General features: G+C 41.5%; 2 protein-coding genes across 4 annotated transcripts in view; one reads left to right on the forward strand and one right to left on the reverse strand.

Annotated features, from left to right (window-relative positions):
• Nucleotides 1-18,401, reverse strand: part of ap1s2 (adaptor related protein complex 1 subunit sigma 2) — a 118,613-nt gene that overhangs the window by 26,584 nt on the left and 73,628 nt on the right. The window lies entirely within an intron of this gene.
• The window catches only part of zrsr2 (zinc finger (CCCH type), RNA-binding motif and serine/arginine rich 2), a 48,815-nt gene that overhangs the window by 6,379 nt on the left and 24,035 nt on the right, over nucleotides 1-18,401 (forward strand). Inside the window, exons 3-6 of one of the 3 annotated variants that reach the window (XM_060832859.1) lie at nucleotides 8,479-8,551; nucleotides 10,452-10,560; nucleotides 11,542-11,628; nucleotides 13,814-13,852. In XM_060832859.1, coding sequence (XP_060688842.1) covers nucleotides 8,479-8,551; nucleotides 10,452-10,560; nucleotides 11,542-11,628; nucleotides 13,814-13,852 — 308 coding nt within the window. Of the gene's footprint in view, nucleotides 1-8,478; nucleotides 8,552-10,451; nucleotides 10,561-10,603; nucleotides 10,689-11,541; nucleotides 11,629-13,813; nucleotides 13,853-18,401 lie in introns of those variants that run through there. The other 2 variants (XM_060832860.1, XM_060832862.1) reach the window with 2 other exon arrangements.

The following is an 18,401-nucleotide window of genomic DNA, read 5'->3' on the forward strand; positions in this document are numbered from 1 at the left end:
TAGATGGATATATGAGTAGGAAGGGTTTAGAAGTATATGGGCCAAGTGCGACTAGATTGGGTTAGGATAGCTGCTTGGACTGAAGGGTCTGTTTCCGTGCTGTACATCTCTGCGACACTATGACTCTATGCACTGAAAAACGGCAAGTGACATCTGCAGATACAAGCAGCAAGCAATGACCGTCTTTAGTGACAGCATCTAACCATAGTCCCAGGACATTCAATTGCTTTACATAATTGAATCTGCCGAACCTGCTATGATTAATATCTTGGGTGAGGGAGGGCCATTAACCATGCTAGTGAACTGGACTGGCCTTTACGGCTACAAAAGTAGGTCAGGCTCGGACAGGAATCTGCATGGAATGTAACGGAGTATTCTGCAATTAACCGGATGAAGGTAGCTCCAGTGATACTCCATAAACTCAATAGTGTCCAGGCCACAGTAGCCTGTTTAGTTGTTTGGACAAGACCCAATCCAGTGAATTTTTGATGTAATATCTCAATTGCAAGTCTATGTTTCTTTAAATATGGAGACCAAAACTGTGCATTGGGTTGCAGCCATGCTGTCACCAAAGCCCTAAACATTAAAGACAAATTTCTTATTCTTGAATCTCCTCTTGAAATAAAGGCCAAGGTGCCATTTGTCTCCCCTGCATTTCCATCCTTATCCCAAAGTGGATAATCACACGTTACATTCCATTTGCTGCTTTGCTTAGTTGTTTTAATTAGTTTATAAATCATTGCAGCTTCCCAGCAGTGAGTGTGAAGCAGAACAACAAATAGGTAAACAGATTATGGAAAGATGTAGAGGCAACAGTGTGGTGGTGATGGAAGATTTTAATTTTCCAAACATTGAGTGTCAGAGGTCTGGATTGGGCAGAATTTGTAAGGAGCATCCAGGAAAGTTTTCTAGAGCAGTATGTCATTAGTCCAACTAGGGTAGGGGCCATTTTGGACCCGGTGTTGAGGAATGAGCTAGGCCAGATGGTAGAAGTTGCAGTGTGGGATTTGTTTGGGAATAGTGAGCACAATTCTGTAAGTTTTAGGATACTCTTAGACAAAGATGAGAGTGGTCCTAAGGGAAGAGTACTATACTGGGCCAAGGCCAATTATGTCAAAATTTGGCAAGAACTGGGAAATGGATTGGGGGCAGCTATTTGAAAGCAAGTCCACATTTGATATGTGGGAGGCTTTCAAAGATAGGTTGAAGATAGTGCAGGATAGGCATGTCTCTTTGAAAACAAGGGATAGGAAAGGCAAAATTCGTGAACTGTGAATGACAGGAGAAATTGTGCGACCATCCAAGAGGAAAAAGGAAGCGTACATAAGGTCCAGACAGCTAAGAACAATACAGGCTTTGTAGGAATATCGGAGGAGTAGGACCGATCTTAAACAAGGATTCAAGCGGGCTAAAAGGGGTCATGAAATACTTTAGTGAGCAGAATTAAGGAGAATCCCAAAGACCTTTGATTCCTCTGATTGGTTTTATATCAGAGGAAAAAGAGTAACTAGAGTAAGGGTTGGCCCACTACAGGATAAGGAAAGAAGTTTGTGTGTCGAACCTGAGAACATGGGTGAGATTCTGATTGATTATTTTGCATCAGTGTTCACTGAGGAGAGGGACATGATGAGTGGTGAGATTAGAGACAGAGGTTTATTTACTCTGGATCACGTTGATCTAAGGAGGGAGGATGTGATGGGTAGGCCAAAGGATATTAAGGTGGACAAATCCCCAGGACCGGGTATCTATCCCGGGTTGCTGAGGGAGCCGAGAGAGGAAATAGCTGGGACCTTGACAGATATCTTTGTCGCATCCTTAAACACAGGTGAAGTGCCAGAGGACTGGTGAGTTGCTCATTTACCCCCTGTTCAAGAAGGGTAGTAGAGATATTCTGGGTAACTACAGACCAGTGAGCCATGTCAGTAGTGGGAAAGTTGCTGGAGAAGGTACTGAGGGATCGGCTCTATTTATATTTGGAAGAGAATGGGCTTATCAATGATAGGCAACATGGTTTTGTGTGGGAGAGATTGTGCCTTGCCAACTTAATAGAGTTCTTTCAGCAAGTGACCAAGTTGATAAATAAAGGAAGGGCTGTAGATGTCATCTACATGGACTTCAGTAAGGTGTTTGATAAGGTTCCCCATTGTAGACTAATGGAGAAAGTAAAGTTGCATGGTATTCTAGCCAGGTGGATAAAGAACTGGTTGAGCAACAGGAGGCAGAGTAGTAGTTGAAGAGAATTTCTCGAAATGGAGAAAGGTGACCAGTCATATTCTACAGGGATCAGTGCTGGGGCCACTATTGTTTGTATATGCATACATGATCTGGAAAAGAGCATTGGTGGTCTGATCGGTAAATTTGCAGATGATACGAAGATTGGTGAAGGAGCAGAGAGCTCTGGGAACTGTCAAAGAATACAGAAGAATATAGATAGACTGGAGAGTTGGGTGGAGAAGTGGCAGGTGGAGTTCAATGTGGCCAAATGTGAGGTGATGCATTTTATGCGGTCTAATTCTAGAGTGAATTATACAGTAAACAGAAAAGTTGATTCGCAGAGAACTGGGAATTTAGGTCCATTGTACCCTGACGGTTGCTGAACTTATGGATAGAGTGGTCAAGTGGCAAGTGGTATGCTTGCCTTCATTGGATGGGGTGTTGAGTATAAGAGCTGGCAAGTCATGTTAAAATTGTACAGGACTTTGGATCAGCCACATTTAGAATACTGTGTACTGTTCTGGTCACCACATTACCAGAAGGATGTGGACGCTTTAGAGAGGGTGCAGAGAACGTTTTCGAGGATGTTGCCTGGTATGGAAGGTGCTAGCTATGAAGAAAGGTTGAGGAGGTTAGGATTGTTTTCATTAGAAAAAAGGAGATTGAGTGGGGACCTGATTGAGGTCTACAAAATCATGAAGGGTATAGACAGGGTGGATAGAGATAAGCTTTTACCCAGGGTGAGGGATTCAATAACGAGTGGTCACGCATTCAAGGTGAGAGGAGAAAAGTTTAAGGGGGATACATGTGGAAAATACCTAACACAAAGGATGGTAGGTGCTTGGAATGCGATGCTAGTAGAGGTAGACACAGTAGATTCATTTAAGGTGCATCTGGACAGACGCGTGAGTAGGTGGGGAGCAGAGAGATACAGATCCTAAGGAATTGAGCAATAGGTTTAGACAGTGGCTTTGGATCGGCACAGGCTTGGAGGGCCCAAGGGCCTGTTCCTGGGCTGTAAAGTTTCCTTGTTCTTTGCACCTGCCTGATAGCTTACATTCCCATTGAATGTTATATCATTAGCAAACTTGATGTATCTGCATTAATCTCTGCATCTTTGAATAATTAATATAGATTGTGAATAGCTGACACCTCAGATTTGATCTTTGTGAAAGTCCCTAGGTAAACTTCCAAATAAAACATATCCTATTTATCCATACTTCCTGCTTCAGTATCCTTCATATGTTACCCCAGTTCAAAGCAGTCTTGTCTCTCAATGGTAGTGTCCTTAGCTCTGGGCTAGACATTCTAAGCCCAAGTTGCACCTACCTTGCTGATGTGTCAGTGTATCTATAACGTGTCTGAACTGGTTGATTAAGTATGATAATGATCCCCAATTTCTAGAACCTTTTGTCTTGTGTACTCATTTTTTTTTGTGTGGCACCTTTTTTTGGTGCTTTTTGGAAATCCAAGTACACCGACCATGTTATTTAGGTGCATTAGTTGGGGTAAATGTAGAGTAGGGGAATGGGTCTGGGTGAGTTACTCTTCAGATGGTCGGTGTTGGGCTGAAGGGCCTGTTTCCATACCATAGGGAATCCAATCTAATCTAATAACTGCATATGCTAGTTCTCCCTCTACCCAATCTAGTTACATCTTTTCTAAAGGATTTAATAGCATGCACTTGGAAAACAGTGGACAAGATTGGATAGAGTCAGCTAGATTGACGAAATGGGAAACCATGCTTGACATATCTACTGTCATTTCTAGGATGTAACTAGTAGAGCTAATGAGAAACCCAGTGGATGAGTTTTACTTGGACTTTCAGAAGGGTTTTATAAGGTCCCATTTTTTTAGGTTAGATTAGATTATATTACTTACAGTGTGGAAACAGGCCCTTCAGCCCAACAAGTCCACACCGACCCGCCAAAGCGCAACCCACCCAGACCCATTCCCCTAGATTTACCCCTTCACCTAACGCTACGGACAATTTAGCATGGCCAATTCAACTAACCTGCACATTTTTGGATTGTGGGAGGAAACCGGAGCACCCGGAGGAAACCCACGCAGATACAGAGAGAATGCGCACTCCACACAGTCGGTCGCCTGAGGTGGGAATTGAACCCGGGTCTCTGGCGCTGTGCCATTGTGCCGCCCACCCATAAAAGCACATGGGATTAAGGTGGTGTACTGAGATGGATAGTGAACTAATTGGCAGGCAGGCAACAAAGAGTAGGAATATACAGGTCATTTTCTCAGTGACAGGCAGTGACTAGTGGGGTACCGCAGGGATCAGAGCTTGATTTCCGTTGTTCACAATATATATTCATAATTTAGATAACTAAATTGCAGGCAATTCAAAGCTCTGGACAAGGGTGGACAGTGAGGTGGGTGCAGAGATAGAGTCATACAACATAGAAATAAACCCTTCGGTCCAACTTGTCCTTTCCGACCAGGTTTCCCCAACTGAACTAGTTCCATTTGCCTGCATGTGGCACATATCCCTCCAAACCTTTTCTATTCATGTACCTGTATGAATGTCTTTTAACTGTTGTAAATGTACCTGCATCTATCATTTCTTCTGGCAATCCACATATGAACCACCCCCATGTGAAAAAGTTAACTTTCAAGTCCCTTTTAAATCTTTCCCCTCTCACTTTAAACCTAATGCCCTAGTTTTGGACTCCCCTACCATGGGGTAAAGATCCACCTCATCTGAGCCCCTTATGATTTTATAAACCTCCATAAGGCCACCCCTCAACATGCTGCACTCCAAGGGAAAAAGAATCCCAGCCTATTTAGCCTCTCCTTTTAACTCACACCCTCTGGTCTTAGAATCATAGAAAAGTACAGCAAGAAACAGACGTTTGGTCCAACTTGTCCATGTTGACCAGGTATCTGAAATTAATCTAGTCACATTTGCCAGCATTTTTTTTAGATTAGACTTACAGTGTGGAAACAGGCCCTTCGGCCCAACAAGTCCACACCGACCCGCCGAAGCGCAACCCACCCATACCGCTACATTTACCCCTTACCTAACACTACGGGCAATTTAGCATAGCCAATTCACCTGACCTGCACATCTTTGTGACTGTGGGAGGAAACCGGAGCACCCGGAGGAAACCCACGCAGACACGGGGAGAACGTGCAAACTCCACACAGTCAGTCGCCTGAGTCGGGAATTGAACCCGGGTCTACAGGCGCTGTGAGGCAGCAGTGCTAACCACTGTGCCACCGTGCCGCCCACGGATTTGGCCCATATCCCTCCAAACCCTTCCTATTCATGTACCCATCCAGATGCCTTTCAAATGTTGCAATTGTCCCAGACTCCACCACTCCATCTGGCAGCGCATTCCATGCCCGCATCACCCTCTGTGTGAAAACTTTACCCCTTAGGTCCCTTGTAAATGCTTCCCCTCTCAATCTAAACTTATGCCCTGTAGTTCTGGTCTTCACCACCCCAGATAAAATCCTTGTCTATTTACCCTATCCATGCCCCTCATGATTTATAAACCTCATTAAGGTCACCCCTCAGCCTCCGACGCTCCAGTGAAAACAGCCCTAGCCTATTCAGCCTCTCCCCATAGCTCAAATCCTCCAACCCTGACAACATCCTTGTAAATCTTTTCTGAACCTTTTCAAGTTTCACAGCATCCTTCCTGTTAAAATATAGAGTCTAAGTGCATCATGAAGCTGCACAGAGTAGAAAGTCAATCCAGTCGATAGAAACGTCAACCAATCTCCTTTGTTTTGTCGTTTGTCCAATAGTCTGACAACAGGGACTGTCCAACATCATACGTGGAGCTAGCTTGTGGAGTTAATTGAGGAATGAATTAGTGCATTCAAAAGAAAGGGATGAGAGAGGAGAAAATCAGTGAACAATGTCCTAAACAAAAAACAATGGGTTACAGACATAGATAAGAGAGGGAAAGTAATCAGCCAAGATATCACTAGAAAGTGATATTCTTCCAGAAAATATCAGATAAATATCAGATAACTACCAGATCAAGCTCCCCCATGATATATAACATAGACAGTGCCCGTTTAGGTAACCTATTGGGGGCTTTCCAGTTTATCTGGCTTTGTTCAGGATTAAACTTGTGCTATTAATGTATTATTGTGCTTATTCAAATATGAAGCCTCATGTGTATTCTCTGTGTATGGGCTAATTTGTAGTATGTTGATCCTTCTTTTACCTCTCCACCCCACAGCCCTCACCCTAGTCACTGAATGGGTCACAAGTCAAATCTGAACTTCTGTTATCACTTTTATGAATTATTGTTACATTTGCCCCATATCCCTCTAAATGTTTTTTATTCATGTATCTGTCCAAATATTTTGTAAATGCTATAACTGTACCTGCATCTACCACTCCTCTGGCAGTCCATTCCATATAAGAGCCATGCTCTTTGAAAAGGTTGCCTCTCGGGTTCTTTTTAAATCTTTCACCTCTCACCTTCAACCTATGCCCTCTAGTTTTGAAATCCTCTACCCCATTGAAAAGACGTTTGGTATTCACCTTATCTATGTCCCTCACGATTTTATAAAAATCTATATGGCCACTCTTCAGCTTCCTACACAGGGAAAAAAAATCCCAGTCTTTCTCGTCTCTCCTTATAACTCAAACCACCAATCCTGGTAACATCCTTGTAAATCTTTTCCATCCCCTTTTGAATTTAATAATATTCTTCCCATAGAAGGGTGACCAGAAATATATGCAGTGTTCCAAAAGTGGCCTCACCAATATCTTGTATAGCTGCGATATGATATCTCTACTCCTATACTCAATACACGGATCAATAAAGGCAAGTGTGCCAAACACCACCTTCACCATCATGTCTACCTGTGCTGCCACTTTCAAGGAACTGTGTGTGTGAACCCCAAGGGATCTCTATTCAACAACACTCCCCAGGGCTCTGCCATTAACAGTGTAAGTCCTGGCCAGCATCTCATCTTCTATCTGGCAGCCTACAGCCTGGAGGACTCAACATTGAATTCTCCAATTTCAAATAATCTTCCCACACATCCCCCAACTCCCTTTTCAGCCCCGCCTCCTCCATTCCATCCCTCCAACCGACCTCTCCTTCCAGCTACCAATTGGATTTATTCCTCCTATCGACCAACCAGGTCATACCTACCACCTGTATTCACCTATCACCACATCACCACTTTGCTCCTCTCACCACCCATAACGCTCCCCCCTGCCCTTTATCTGCAACTCCCCCTACCCCCACCCCTCATCCTGAAGAAGTGTTGACTTCTTCAACACCTGATAGTGCCTGGCTTGTTGTGTTCTCCCAGCCTCTTGCTGGATTGCGGGGATGACAAAACTGACTTATGAAGAGAGACTGGATTGGCTCAGACTTTATTCAGTGGTGTTTAGAAGAATTAAGGGGGTGGGATCCCATCGGGACAGATAAAGTTCTTACAGGACTAGACAGTGTAAATGCAGGAAATATGTTCCTGATGGCTGAGGAATCCAGAACCAGAAGTCACAATCTAAGGATGTGGGTGGGCCATTTAGGCCGGAGGGGATGAGAAATGTCCCTTGGAGACGCCTGTGGAATTTTCTGCCACAGAAAGCAGATGAGGCAAAAACTTTGAATGCTTTCCAAAAGGAGATAGTAAATCTAAGAATAATATCTAACATGCATTATTAAGACTAATTTTGTAAGAGATTCCAATACTTTTCCTATAACTATTGGACTATATAGTTCCTATTTATGTTCTTAGAATCCCTACAATGTGGGAATAAACCCTTTGGCCCAACAAACCCAATCTCCATTTACCCTTGATTAATGCACCTAACCTACACATCCTGAACACAATAGACAATTTTACCTTGGCCAATTCACCTAACCTGCATATCTTTGGACTGTGGGAGGAAACCGGAGCACCCGGATACATGGGGAGAATGTGCAGACTCCACACAGACAATTGCCCGAGGCTGGAATCGAACCTGGATCCCTGGCGTTGTGAGGCAGCAGTGCTAACCACTCAGCCACTGTGCTGCCCGTGTTCTCGTCCTCCACGACCTCTCTTTTCCCTCCTCCCTCCTCTTAGCTGAAATTGTAGGTTTTTCAGTAACCATGCTGAGACAGGTCTTGATGTGAAGTTTAGTGGAAAAATAATAGTTCATTTGAAAAATGTATTGGCAGTTCTTTAATATATAACACACTAAAGGTGATGAATTCTCATACTCAGATTTTGTGCACTTTCTTTTTGTGCCAGCTACAATGAAGTATTATTTTAATTCTCTTTCAGAACTGGCCAATGAAGAGGATGTAGAAGAGGTAGAAACCCTTGAGGAAGAAGAGAGAGTGTTGGAAGCTGAAAGGTCAGTGACCTTTGAGATCTATGAGCCTTTCATTTTACAAAAAAAAGGTCACAAATCCTGTTTTTAAGTGGAGTTTGTCAGCAACAACTGATTTAAAGTGTTTGTCGAAACCTGTGTTATTTTAAAATGGTCGGTTCCGTCTCTTAAATCAAATCAAATCAAAATGATTGAACTGTCAATGATGTGGATTGCTGTAGTTTCTATGACTGATGAGTCAGTAAATTTAGTTGGTTGATTTGGCTTGAATAAATTGTAATGTTAATTTCTGTGTCCCTTTTCCAATGTGCATGTGACATTTTTGATATAGTGACCAAACCTGGATACATATCTCATCTATTAACCTTCAGCTATTAGCACTCCTGATTTGTATTGCTGACTGGGTTTTGTTTTGAAAAGGTGACAAAGAAATTAATGAACACCTCTATATGGATTTCAAAACATTTGACAAGGTTCTGCATAGTAGACTGGTTAGTACGGTTAGATCACATGGGATCCAAGGAAGTTAGCCAATTGGTTACAAAATTGGCTCAGAGATAGAGAAGAGGATGGGAATGGAGGATTGTTTTTTGGGGTTAAGGCCTGTGACTAGTAGTGTGCCACAAGAATCAGTGCTGGGTCCACTGCTTTTCGTCATTTATATAAATGATTTGGATGTGAATGTAGGAGGAATAGTTAGTAGGTTGGTAGAAAACACCAAAATAGGTGGTGTAGTGGACAGCGAAGAAGACTATCTCACAGTACAAGGGGATCTTGATTAGATGGGCCAGTGGAAGATGGAGATTAATTGAGATAAATATGAGGTTTGACAAGGCAAACCAGGGCAGGACTTATACAGTTAATAGTAGGGTCTTAGGGTGTGTGGCTGAACAAAAAGACCTAGATATGGTGGTATATCGTTCCTTGAAAGTAGAGTCACAGGTATCGTAGAATCCCTACAGAATGGAAGCAGGCCATTCGGCTCTTCAAGTCCACAACAATCCTTTGAGTCCACAATGACCCTCCAAAGAGCATCCCACGCAGACCCAGCCCCAACCCTATTCCTGTAACCCTGTATTAACCATGGCTAATTCAGCTATAGGTAATTCAGCATGGCTAATTCACCTAACCTGCACATCTTTGGAGAGTGGGAGAAAACCCCAGCACCTGGAGGAAACCCACACAGGCACAGGGAGAATGTGCAATCTCCACACAGACAGTTGCCCAAAGGTAGATTTGAACCTGGGTCACTGTGGTATGAGGTGGAAGTGGTAAATAGTGTCCACTGGACAGGGTAGTGAAGTTGTCTTCATTGGTTATAACGTTGAGTGTAGGAGTTGGGATTTCATGTTATGGCTATACAGGACATTGGTGAAGCCATTTTTGCCAATACTACATATAATTCTGGTCACCCTTCCAAAGCAAGAATGTTGTTAAACTTGAGAGGGTGCAAAAAAAGGTTTACAAGGATGTTCCCAGGACTAGAGGGTTTGAGCTAAAGGGAGAAGCTAAATAGCCTGGGGCTTTTTTCCCTGAAGTGTCAGAGACAGGGGAGTGATCTTTCAGAGGTTCATAAAATCATAAAAGGCATGGATGGGCTGACCAGTTAAGGTCTTTTTCCCAGGGTAGAGGAGTCCAAAACTAGAGAACATTGTTTTAAAGTGAGAGTCCGCAGAGGGTAGTGCAAGTCGGGAACGAGCTGCCAGAGGAAGTGGTAGAAATGGGTACAATTATAACATTTAAATGGTATCTGGACAGGTAAATGAATCGGAAATATAGAGGGATATGGATCAAATGCTGGCTGATGGGGCTAGATCAGATTGGGATGTCTCGTTGGACTGAAAGGTCTGTTTCTATGCTGTATAACTCTATAAGAAAGGGTTGCAGTAATTCTCTCCACCCTTGTCCCTCTTTCACGTGTTAGGCAGCGCCTACATGTCGAATGGCTGGCAAAAGAGCAGCAAGCACAAGAGGAATTCCGGCTGAAAAAGGAAAAGGAAGAAGCAGCACGGAAAAAACAGGAAGAGGAGGAGGTAAACACTCGTTCTCTAATCCTTCTATTCCTTCAGTCACACAGAGCAATGAGATAGAGAATAGTGACCCATTTAGCCCGTGTTCTCTCCAGCTGATCTGAGGAGCTGCTGAGACTATAAATTAAGAGGTATACTCAACAACTGAAATATCATTTGCTTTATAATTTTGCATTGTGTCATGAGAATTATAATGAAGCTAAGATGACCAAATTGTATCTTTCATTAGATGGTGGTTCTGCGAAAGATGCTTTGATCTGTGATTTGCAGTTGTGCTAACCAAGCTATAATGAACACTTAGCAGTACTGCTTGCAAGTGGGATATTTTTATTCAGAGGTCTTAGATTGTAAGATACTAATAGTGTGAAAGATGTTGCAAGAAAATTATCTCAGTTTGTATCAGCTGTTCTAAAGCAGTGAAAAGCTGCACCATTGTCATGGCTTTAAATAAACTTGGCACCTCAAGTCTGATTTAGTGCTTCACAAAAAAATGACTTTTACTTGGAGGTTCTGATGCTCACAAGGCAACATGTTTCTGTGGGAGAGGATAAAATCTTATGAAATGTACATGAAGGAGTCTTGCAATGTTAAGCAGTGTAGCAAGGAAATGCAGCATGCATTAAAGGACGAGAAGAGTTTTCCTTCTTGGATGTAAATCATTTAAATTCTGTTGGGTCTGACTCCGCCCTTCGTTCCCTGTGGAATGTCATTCCAAGAGATTGCTCACTTTGTAGGTGAGAGTCTTTTAGAATGGTTTGAATTGAGCACAAATGATGCCAATATTTCAGAAATCGTTTACTTCATTGTAGACCAGAATGTTGTTTGGGACAGCCTCCAGTTATGCTGAAAATTTCTGGGTTTCAACTTCAGAACTAAAATCTAAACAGTGAGATCATCCTTTAAATAAGAGATATTCTGACGTTAAAATAGGTCTGTGAAATGAGCGTTGACTGCTTTGTGATCCTGTTTCTTTGGTGTTCCCAGAGAAGAATCCGTGAAGAATGGGAGCAGCAGCAGATGAAGGAAAAAGAGGAAGTGGAACACAAACAGCAGGAGCGGAGAGAACGAGAGGTGATTCCAGCTGTAGGAGGATAAATTCACAGCATATATCCTCTTTAAAAAACATTTCATATCTTAATTCAGCATTTTTGCTTGAAATAGGATGGTTGTTTGGAGAACTTAGCCTGAAAGAATAATGGTATTAAATGCAAAAGACTTGGTATTGCTTTTCTGTTCATTTATCAAGTTGAGTCCTGGAAGTGGAATGCTGTCTACTGCAGGCATCGAAAGTCAGCATCAAGTACTTGCTGGTCAGTTTTCGCACATATACAAGCAAAGTGAATCTATAAAAGCATGCAGCAGGGAGTCAGTTTTCCATATCTCATCTTGACCCTTATCTGATTGAGATTGCCAGGTGAGGATTAGTTTTGTATCATGAGCTTGCAGACATACGGCAACTTGCCATCCATCTAAGGTTAATTTGGATGGAGCTAAGAGAAGTATCTTCCTTTAAGAAGCACTTCAATTAATGTCCCCTTTACTAAAAGACATGTCCTGATTTTTGGAATGTTACCATATAGTGCTTTAATAAAGGCCTTTTGGTGTAGTTAACTGTTAAACACATTCATTATCAAAACATACTAAAGGAGCTTGCAGCTAGCCAAGATGTTGAACTTGATCACTTCATGGGGCAGCAGTGGCAGAAATATGATTTAAATCAGCAATGGTTATTGATCGTAGCGACCTGGCCACTTGCATATAGGGGTAAAGCCCATGGAGTGATAGTTTTATTTTATTTGATTTAATTTTATATCTTGATTTGGGCATCAGCCTCAGATGTAATAAGGCAATATATAAATTGTTGCAAAACTTTTCTCTATTATTGGTTCATAATGTTCAAATTTCAAATCAAATGGTTTATTCAGAATAGAGTATAATAAAATCTGTTGAATTGGTGTTTCCTCACTGAATAGCTCATTATTTTTTCTCAAGTGGGTGATTGATAATATTCTGAGAGCAAGTTTATACTCTTAATCAGGTAAAACTTGTTCTTTAAAACCGAAGTATGATCAGTTGAATTGCCTTACCTTGAAGCTTTGCTCAGACAGTTATGTGCTTGATTGTGGGAAGAAAGTCTATTTGATGAATGTTTTGCTTGGGTACAGCCCTGTAGATTATTTCAGTATATGTTGAAGGTTACAAACAAGCCAATAATATATTAAGTGAGGTTATCCAGATTAAGTTAGCTTAAACTTAGACAAAGAGAATTCAGCCAGCAATTAACCTTACAAACTTGAGGAATTATAAAGGACTTATTTTGATACATTCTTTCTGACCTTTATGATGCCTTGTACTGTAAAAATATTTAATGTGTCATGAAAATTATCTGAACCTACACAAGTGATATTCCTTAACAGCCCTGCACTAAAGAGTTCCCACCGCTCGTCCTTACTGACTAATACATCAAGATGTATCTTTTTCATGATACTTAACAAACGTGATTTGAATTATGAGTCTTGTAGCTTGATATCCCTTCATCCTGTGTAAGATATAAAGATTTACTAGAAAATTCAGCTTTGTCTTATAGCCTTTTGCTATTAAACCTCCTAAAACGTTTAATTGTGAATAGTTATTCAGGTCCTGTCACGCCAGTCTCGCAAGCAGTTTTAGAAGCCGCTGTGTAAACTGACCTGGTGCCTTTTCAGCAAACTCCTGCCTGTTCTGTGTATTCTGCTACCTTGTACATGTATTTGCATTTTGGATATCCAGCATTTAGGGACTGAGCTAGTCATGTTCTATTGTGGCTATACAGAATTTATCATTTAAAAAGTTAATAATTATTGCCTTGGGTTGACTGACAGCTAATATGTTGCTGAATGTTGGGAAAGTTTGTAAGAGCTGGGAGCACAGGGAAGAGTGAATTCTATCTTGAGCCCAAATGAATCAACATTATTTCAATTTGCAGCAGTCATAAAATACTTGCCACTATGAAGGCTGAATTATAATATTTTTCTGATAAATAATCAAAATGTGTCTAAATAATTTGTCTATTTCACATTTTTCATGATAGAACTGATGTTTTGGCTTAGACTTTTGGTTTTGAATTTAATTGCCTTTAAATAATGTATTAAAAAATTTTAATTCCTGTGATGAATCCACTTTATAAGACACTCATTCTTAACAAGTAGAATCAGATATGTACAAGATATGTACTGCACGTTGTTTTTTACCAGTCCTATGTTTACACCATTTGTAGGAAGCTGTTCAGAAAATGCTGGATCAGGCGGAAAATCAGGTATTGTATGTTCTTTGAAATTTTTGAATTATACAAGTTAAATTGTGTTAGGCTTAATGGAGAATATTTGCAAAACTTTGTTCTCAGTTGAATAAACGTAAAGCTGTCAGCTCAACAGAATACCAAGGCATGCTGTAATTTTAGGCGAAAGTGAGGACTGCTGGAGATCAGGGTCGAGAGTGTGGTGCTGGAAAAGCACAGCTGGTCAGGCAGCATCCAAGGATCAGGAGAATCGACGGTTCGGGCAAAAGCCCTTCATCAAGACTCTAATTCTAGTCGACTCTAACTATTGTGCGATAAGGAGGGAAGAAAACCCAACATACCATTTGGCCATTTGATCTGTCCTCTCTTTCCTGAAGAATATTGTATGATATCCATATCAATTTATGAATTAAGATCAGATTAGGCCCACTCGATTCTGTTTACCATTTTGTAAGATCATGACTAATCTGATTCTGGCCTCAACTCCACTTTCCTATCTTCCACTGATACACTTTGAGTTGCTTGTCAATTGGAAAAAAAGTACAAGTGAGGACTAGGGGTTACTTCAGAGAAGTTTACAGGTATCCATAAATGTTTGTTTAGGAGAATGTTGATTTTATTAATTGTGTTTAATTCTTCAATAATAATTCTTCCATAACGAAGAAACATGTAATTTTAAGCAGCTCAGAATCCAAACAAACTTAATTTATTTCACTAATTGAGGTACACCTATGACTGTGATCTCCATGCATGTCCTTAATGGGAAAGATGAGAATTTGGTAGAGAAATCAAATTCCTAATTTATACTAGCTCCTACTTGCCATCATCTCTGTCCTCCCTGGTCTACTTCAACTTCTAGTGCATGATTCTATTAACTGAGAATTGTCACGATCTTTCCATGGCCCTGGCTCCTGCTTATCTTTTGACCTGCAGTCCTAAAACTTCCTCATGAGGTTTCTGCCTTTTTGGCTTAGATTCTGTTTTTTTGACCAAACAAACCTGAAGTACGGTATAATTATAAATTATTGTTGTTTAGGGCGGCACAGTGGCTTAGTGGTTAGCACTGCTGCCTCACAGCACCAGAGACCCGGGTTCGATTCCAGACTTGGGCGACTGTCTGTGTGGAGTTTGCACATTCTCCCTGTCTCTGCGTGCGTTTTTTCTGGGTGCTCCAGAAAATTGGCCATTAGTCAGAGGGAAGTGGGTCTGGGTGGGTTACTCTTCAGAGAGTTGGTGTAGACTTGTTGGGCCAAAGGGCCTGTTTTCACACTGTAGGGGAATCTCCCACGCTCTAAAGAAAAAGTCGTAGCTTGTTCAGCCATTGACCATTGAGTCCAGGTAACATCCTTGTAAATTTCTTCTGCACTATTTCCAGTTTAATAACATCCTTCCCATAGCAAGGTGACCAAAACTGAACACAGTACTCCAAGTGCTGCTTCAGCAAAATCCTGTACAACTACAACACAACTTCCCAACTTCTGTGCTCAGTGTCTTGACTGATGAAGGCCAGTGTGCCAAAAGACTTCTTCACAGCCCTGTCTACCTATGACTCCACTTTCACAGGACTGTGAACTTGAACTCCAAGATCGCTCTGTTCCACTATACTCCTTAAGACCCTACTATTCACCATGAAACCTCTACCATGATTTGACTTTACAAAATGCACACCCTCACACTTATCTATTTTAATCTCCATTTGCCATTTCTCGACCCACTTCCCCAGCTGATCAAGGTCTTGCTGCAATTTCTGATCACCTTCCTCACTGTCCTCGATACTACCTATTTTAGTATCATCTGCAAATTTACTAATCATGCCTTGTACATTCTCATCCAAATCACTGAGATAGATAAACAGTAATGGGCCCAGCACCGACCCCTGAGGCACTCCATTAAGTCAAAGCTTCCAGTCTGACAAGTATCCTTCCATTAGGGGCAGCACGGTGGTTCAGTGGTTAGCACTGCTGCCTCACAGCACCAGGGTCCCAGGTTCAATTCCAGCCTCTGGTGACTGTGCGGAGTTTGCACATTCTCCCCGTGTCTGCGTGGGTTTCCTCCGGGTGCTCCGGTTTCCTCCCACAGTCTAAAGATGTGCAGGGCAGGTGAATTGGCCATGCTAAATTGTCCATAGTGTTAGGTGCATTAGTCAGAGGGAAATGGATCTGGGTGTGTTACTCTTCAGAGGGTCGGTGTGGACTTGTTGGGCTGAAGGAACTGTTTCCACACTGTAGGGAATCTTAAAAAAAATCTTTTACCTTCTGCTTCCTATCATCAAGCCAATTGTGTATCCAATTTGCTAGCTCTCCCTGGATGCCTTGCGATCTAACCTTCCAGAGTAGCCTACCACGTGGAAGCTTGTCAAAAACCCTTACTTAAATCCATACAGACGGCATGCCCTCATCAAGCTTCCTGGTCACTCCATCAAAGTGACTTCACCTGATGAAGGAACAGCGCTCCAAAAGCTTGTGATTTCAAATAAACCTGTTGGACTATAATCAGGTGTCGTATTACTTCTGACCTTGTCTATCCCAGTCCAACACTGGCACCTCCACATAATAAAACCATAGGAAATAGGAACAGGAGTAGACCATTCAGCTTCTCGACCCTGCTTCGTCATTCAATGGTATCATGGCCGATCTGACATTCCTCATGCCCACTCTCCTACCCCCTTCCTTGATTCCCCGACTGATCAAAAATCTATCTATCTCAGACTTAAATATACACAAGGACTCTACTCCCACGGTTCTCTGTGGCAAGGTGTTCCAATCCACTGAGAGACGACATTTCTCCTCATCTCAGTCATAAATTATTCTGAGACTCTTTATTCTGAGACTCTCTGAGGGGAAACATTCTTCTCAGCATTTAACCTTTCAAGCCCCTTTAGAATCCTTTGCAGTTCAATGAGATAATCTCTCATTCTTTACTCCAGTGAGTAAAGTCCAACCTGTTTAGCACTTGTTTATGAGACAATCCCTCCATACCAGGGATCATTCTAGTCAACCTTCTCTCAACTGTTTCCAATGAAATAATATCTTTCCTTAAATAAGGAGTCAAAAACTGGTCACAGTGCTCCAGATTGTCCACCAGCACGTTGTACAATTGCAGTTAGACTTCCTATTCTTATATTCAAAGCCCCTTGAAATAAGGTTCTAGATTAGAGTGGTCCTGGAAGAGCACAGCAGTTCAGGCAGCATCCGAGGAGCAGGAAAGTTGACATTTCGGGCAAAAATAGTATTCCGTTCTACAATGAATAATTTCATAGTTTCCCACATTATACTCTATTTGCCCATTTAACCTATCAATATGTCACTGTAAATTGTTTGTATCCCTTTCACAACCTGCCTTTCCACATATTTTAGTGAATTTATTTAGTGATTGTTTTGTGTCTGTGACCCTGCATTCTGGTCTTTGAAAGTAAGCCATCTTCTCTACGTTTGTTATCAAAGCTGTTTATAATTTCAAAACGCTGTTCAAGTCACTTCTTAGTTGCCTAACTTGTTGGTAGAACTTTACAGCTGAGATTGATCATCATGGACTCAATTTCCACTCCAAAGACTATAGACCAAAACTTGGATGACAACTGCTGTGAAGAACTGAGGGAGTACTGCACTGTTGAAGGTGCTGCGTTTTGCATGAAACATTTAATGAAGGAAATGTCTTTCCTAACAAGTGTCATAAAAGATTCCATTGTATATTTTTAAAGATCAGGAGCATGCCCTTTTGTCCTGTTATCCACATCCACAATTAATATCGTTATAAAAGCCTTCATGATTTGTGGGATCATGCTATGTGCAATTTGACTTTCATGTTTGTGATGCAACTGATGCTTATTAATTGGTTGTAAAGTGCTTTGGTGTACTTTGAAAGATGATATGTATACAAATTTTTCTTTTCTCTGATTTCCTTTGACTTTAGTTTTACTGGGGCTACTTGATAACACACTTGGTCAAATGCAGCCTTGCTGCAAGAGTGCAGTTCCTCCCACCTCTGAAATACAGTTCTTCTGTCTGTGTTCGGGCCAAAGCTATAGTGGGATCTGGAACCAGTTGCTGAGGGGAATCCAAATCTGTGTGTTTGTGTCAGCATGCAGGTTATTGCTTGTGCAATTGTCACTTCATAGTATTGTTGACAGTCCTGTCCATCACTATGATGATCAAAAGGAGACAGACAGGTGATAACTGCACTTAGAATGGGAGATTGCTGTTAGTAAAAAATAGGCCACTGACCTATAAAATACAGAATTCTAGGTGTTCTCCACCTCCCTCCACAAATAAAAAGCAAACCATCTGTTATCTCTTCCACAAGCAGAAATTGCTGGAGAAACTGTCAAGAGAACGTGTTCTGCCAGACCTGCTGAGTTTCTCCACAATTTCTGTTTTTGTTTCAGCTTTCCAGTTTCTGCAGTTCTTTGCTTTATACCTCTGTTATCCCATCTGCTTGCTTCCTAGGTCCTTCAATTATTTATACTTTTTGATCTATTTCCCTTTCAATAGAATAATAATCTCTGCTTCAGTGACGGATTTCTCTGCTGCAAGCAAGATTCTAGCCCTCCAGCATTTAAATTTACTTC

This window comes from Hemiscyllium ocellatum, chromosome 12, assembly GCF_020745735.1.
Source record: "Hemiscyllium ocellatum isolate sHemOce1 chromosome 12, sHemOce1.pat.X.cur, whole genome shotgun sequence".
NCBI lineage: Eukaryota > Metazoa > Chordata > Chondrichthyes > Orectolobiformes > Hemiscylliidae > Hemiscyllium > Hemiscyllium ocellatum.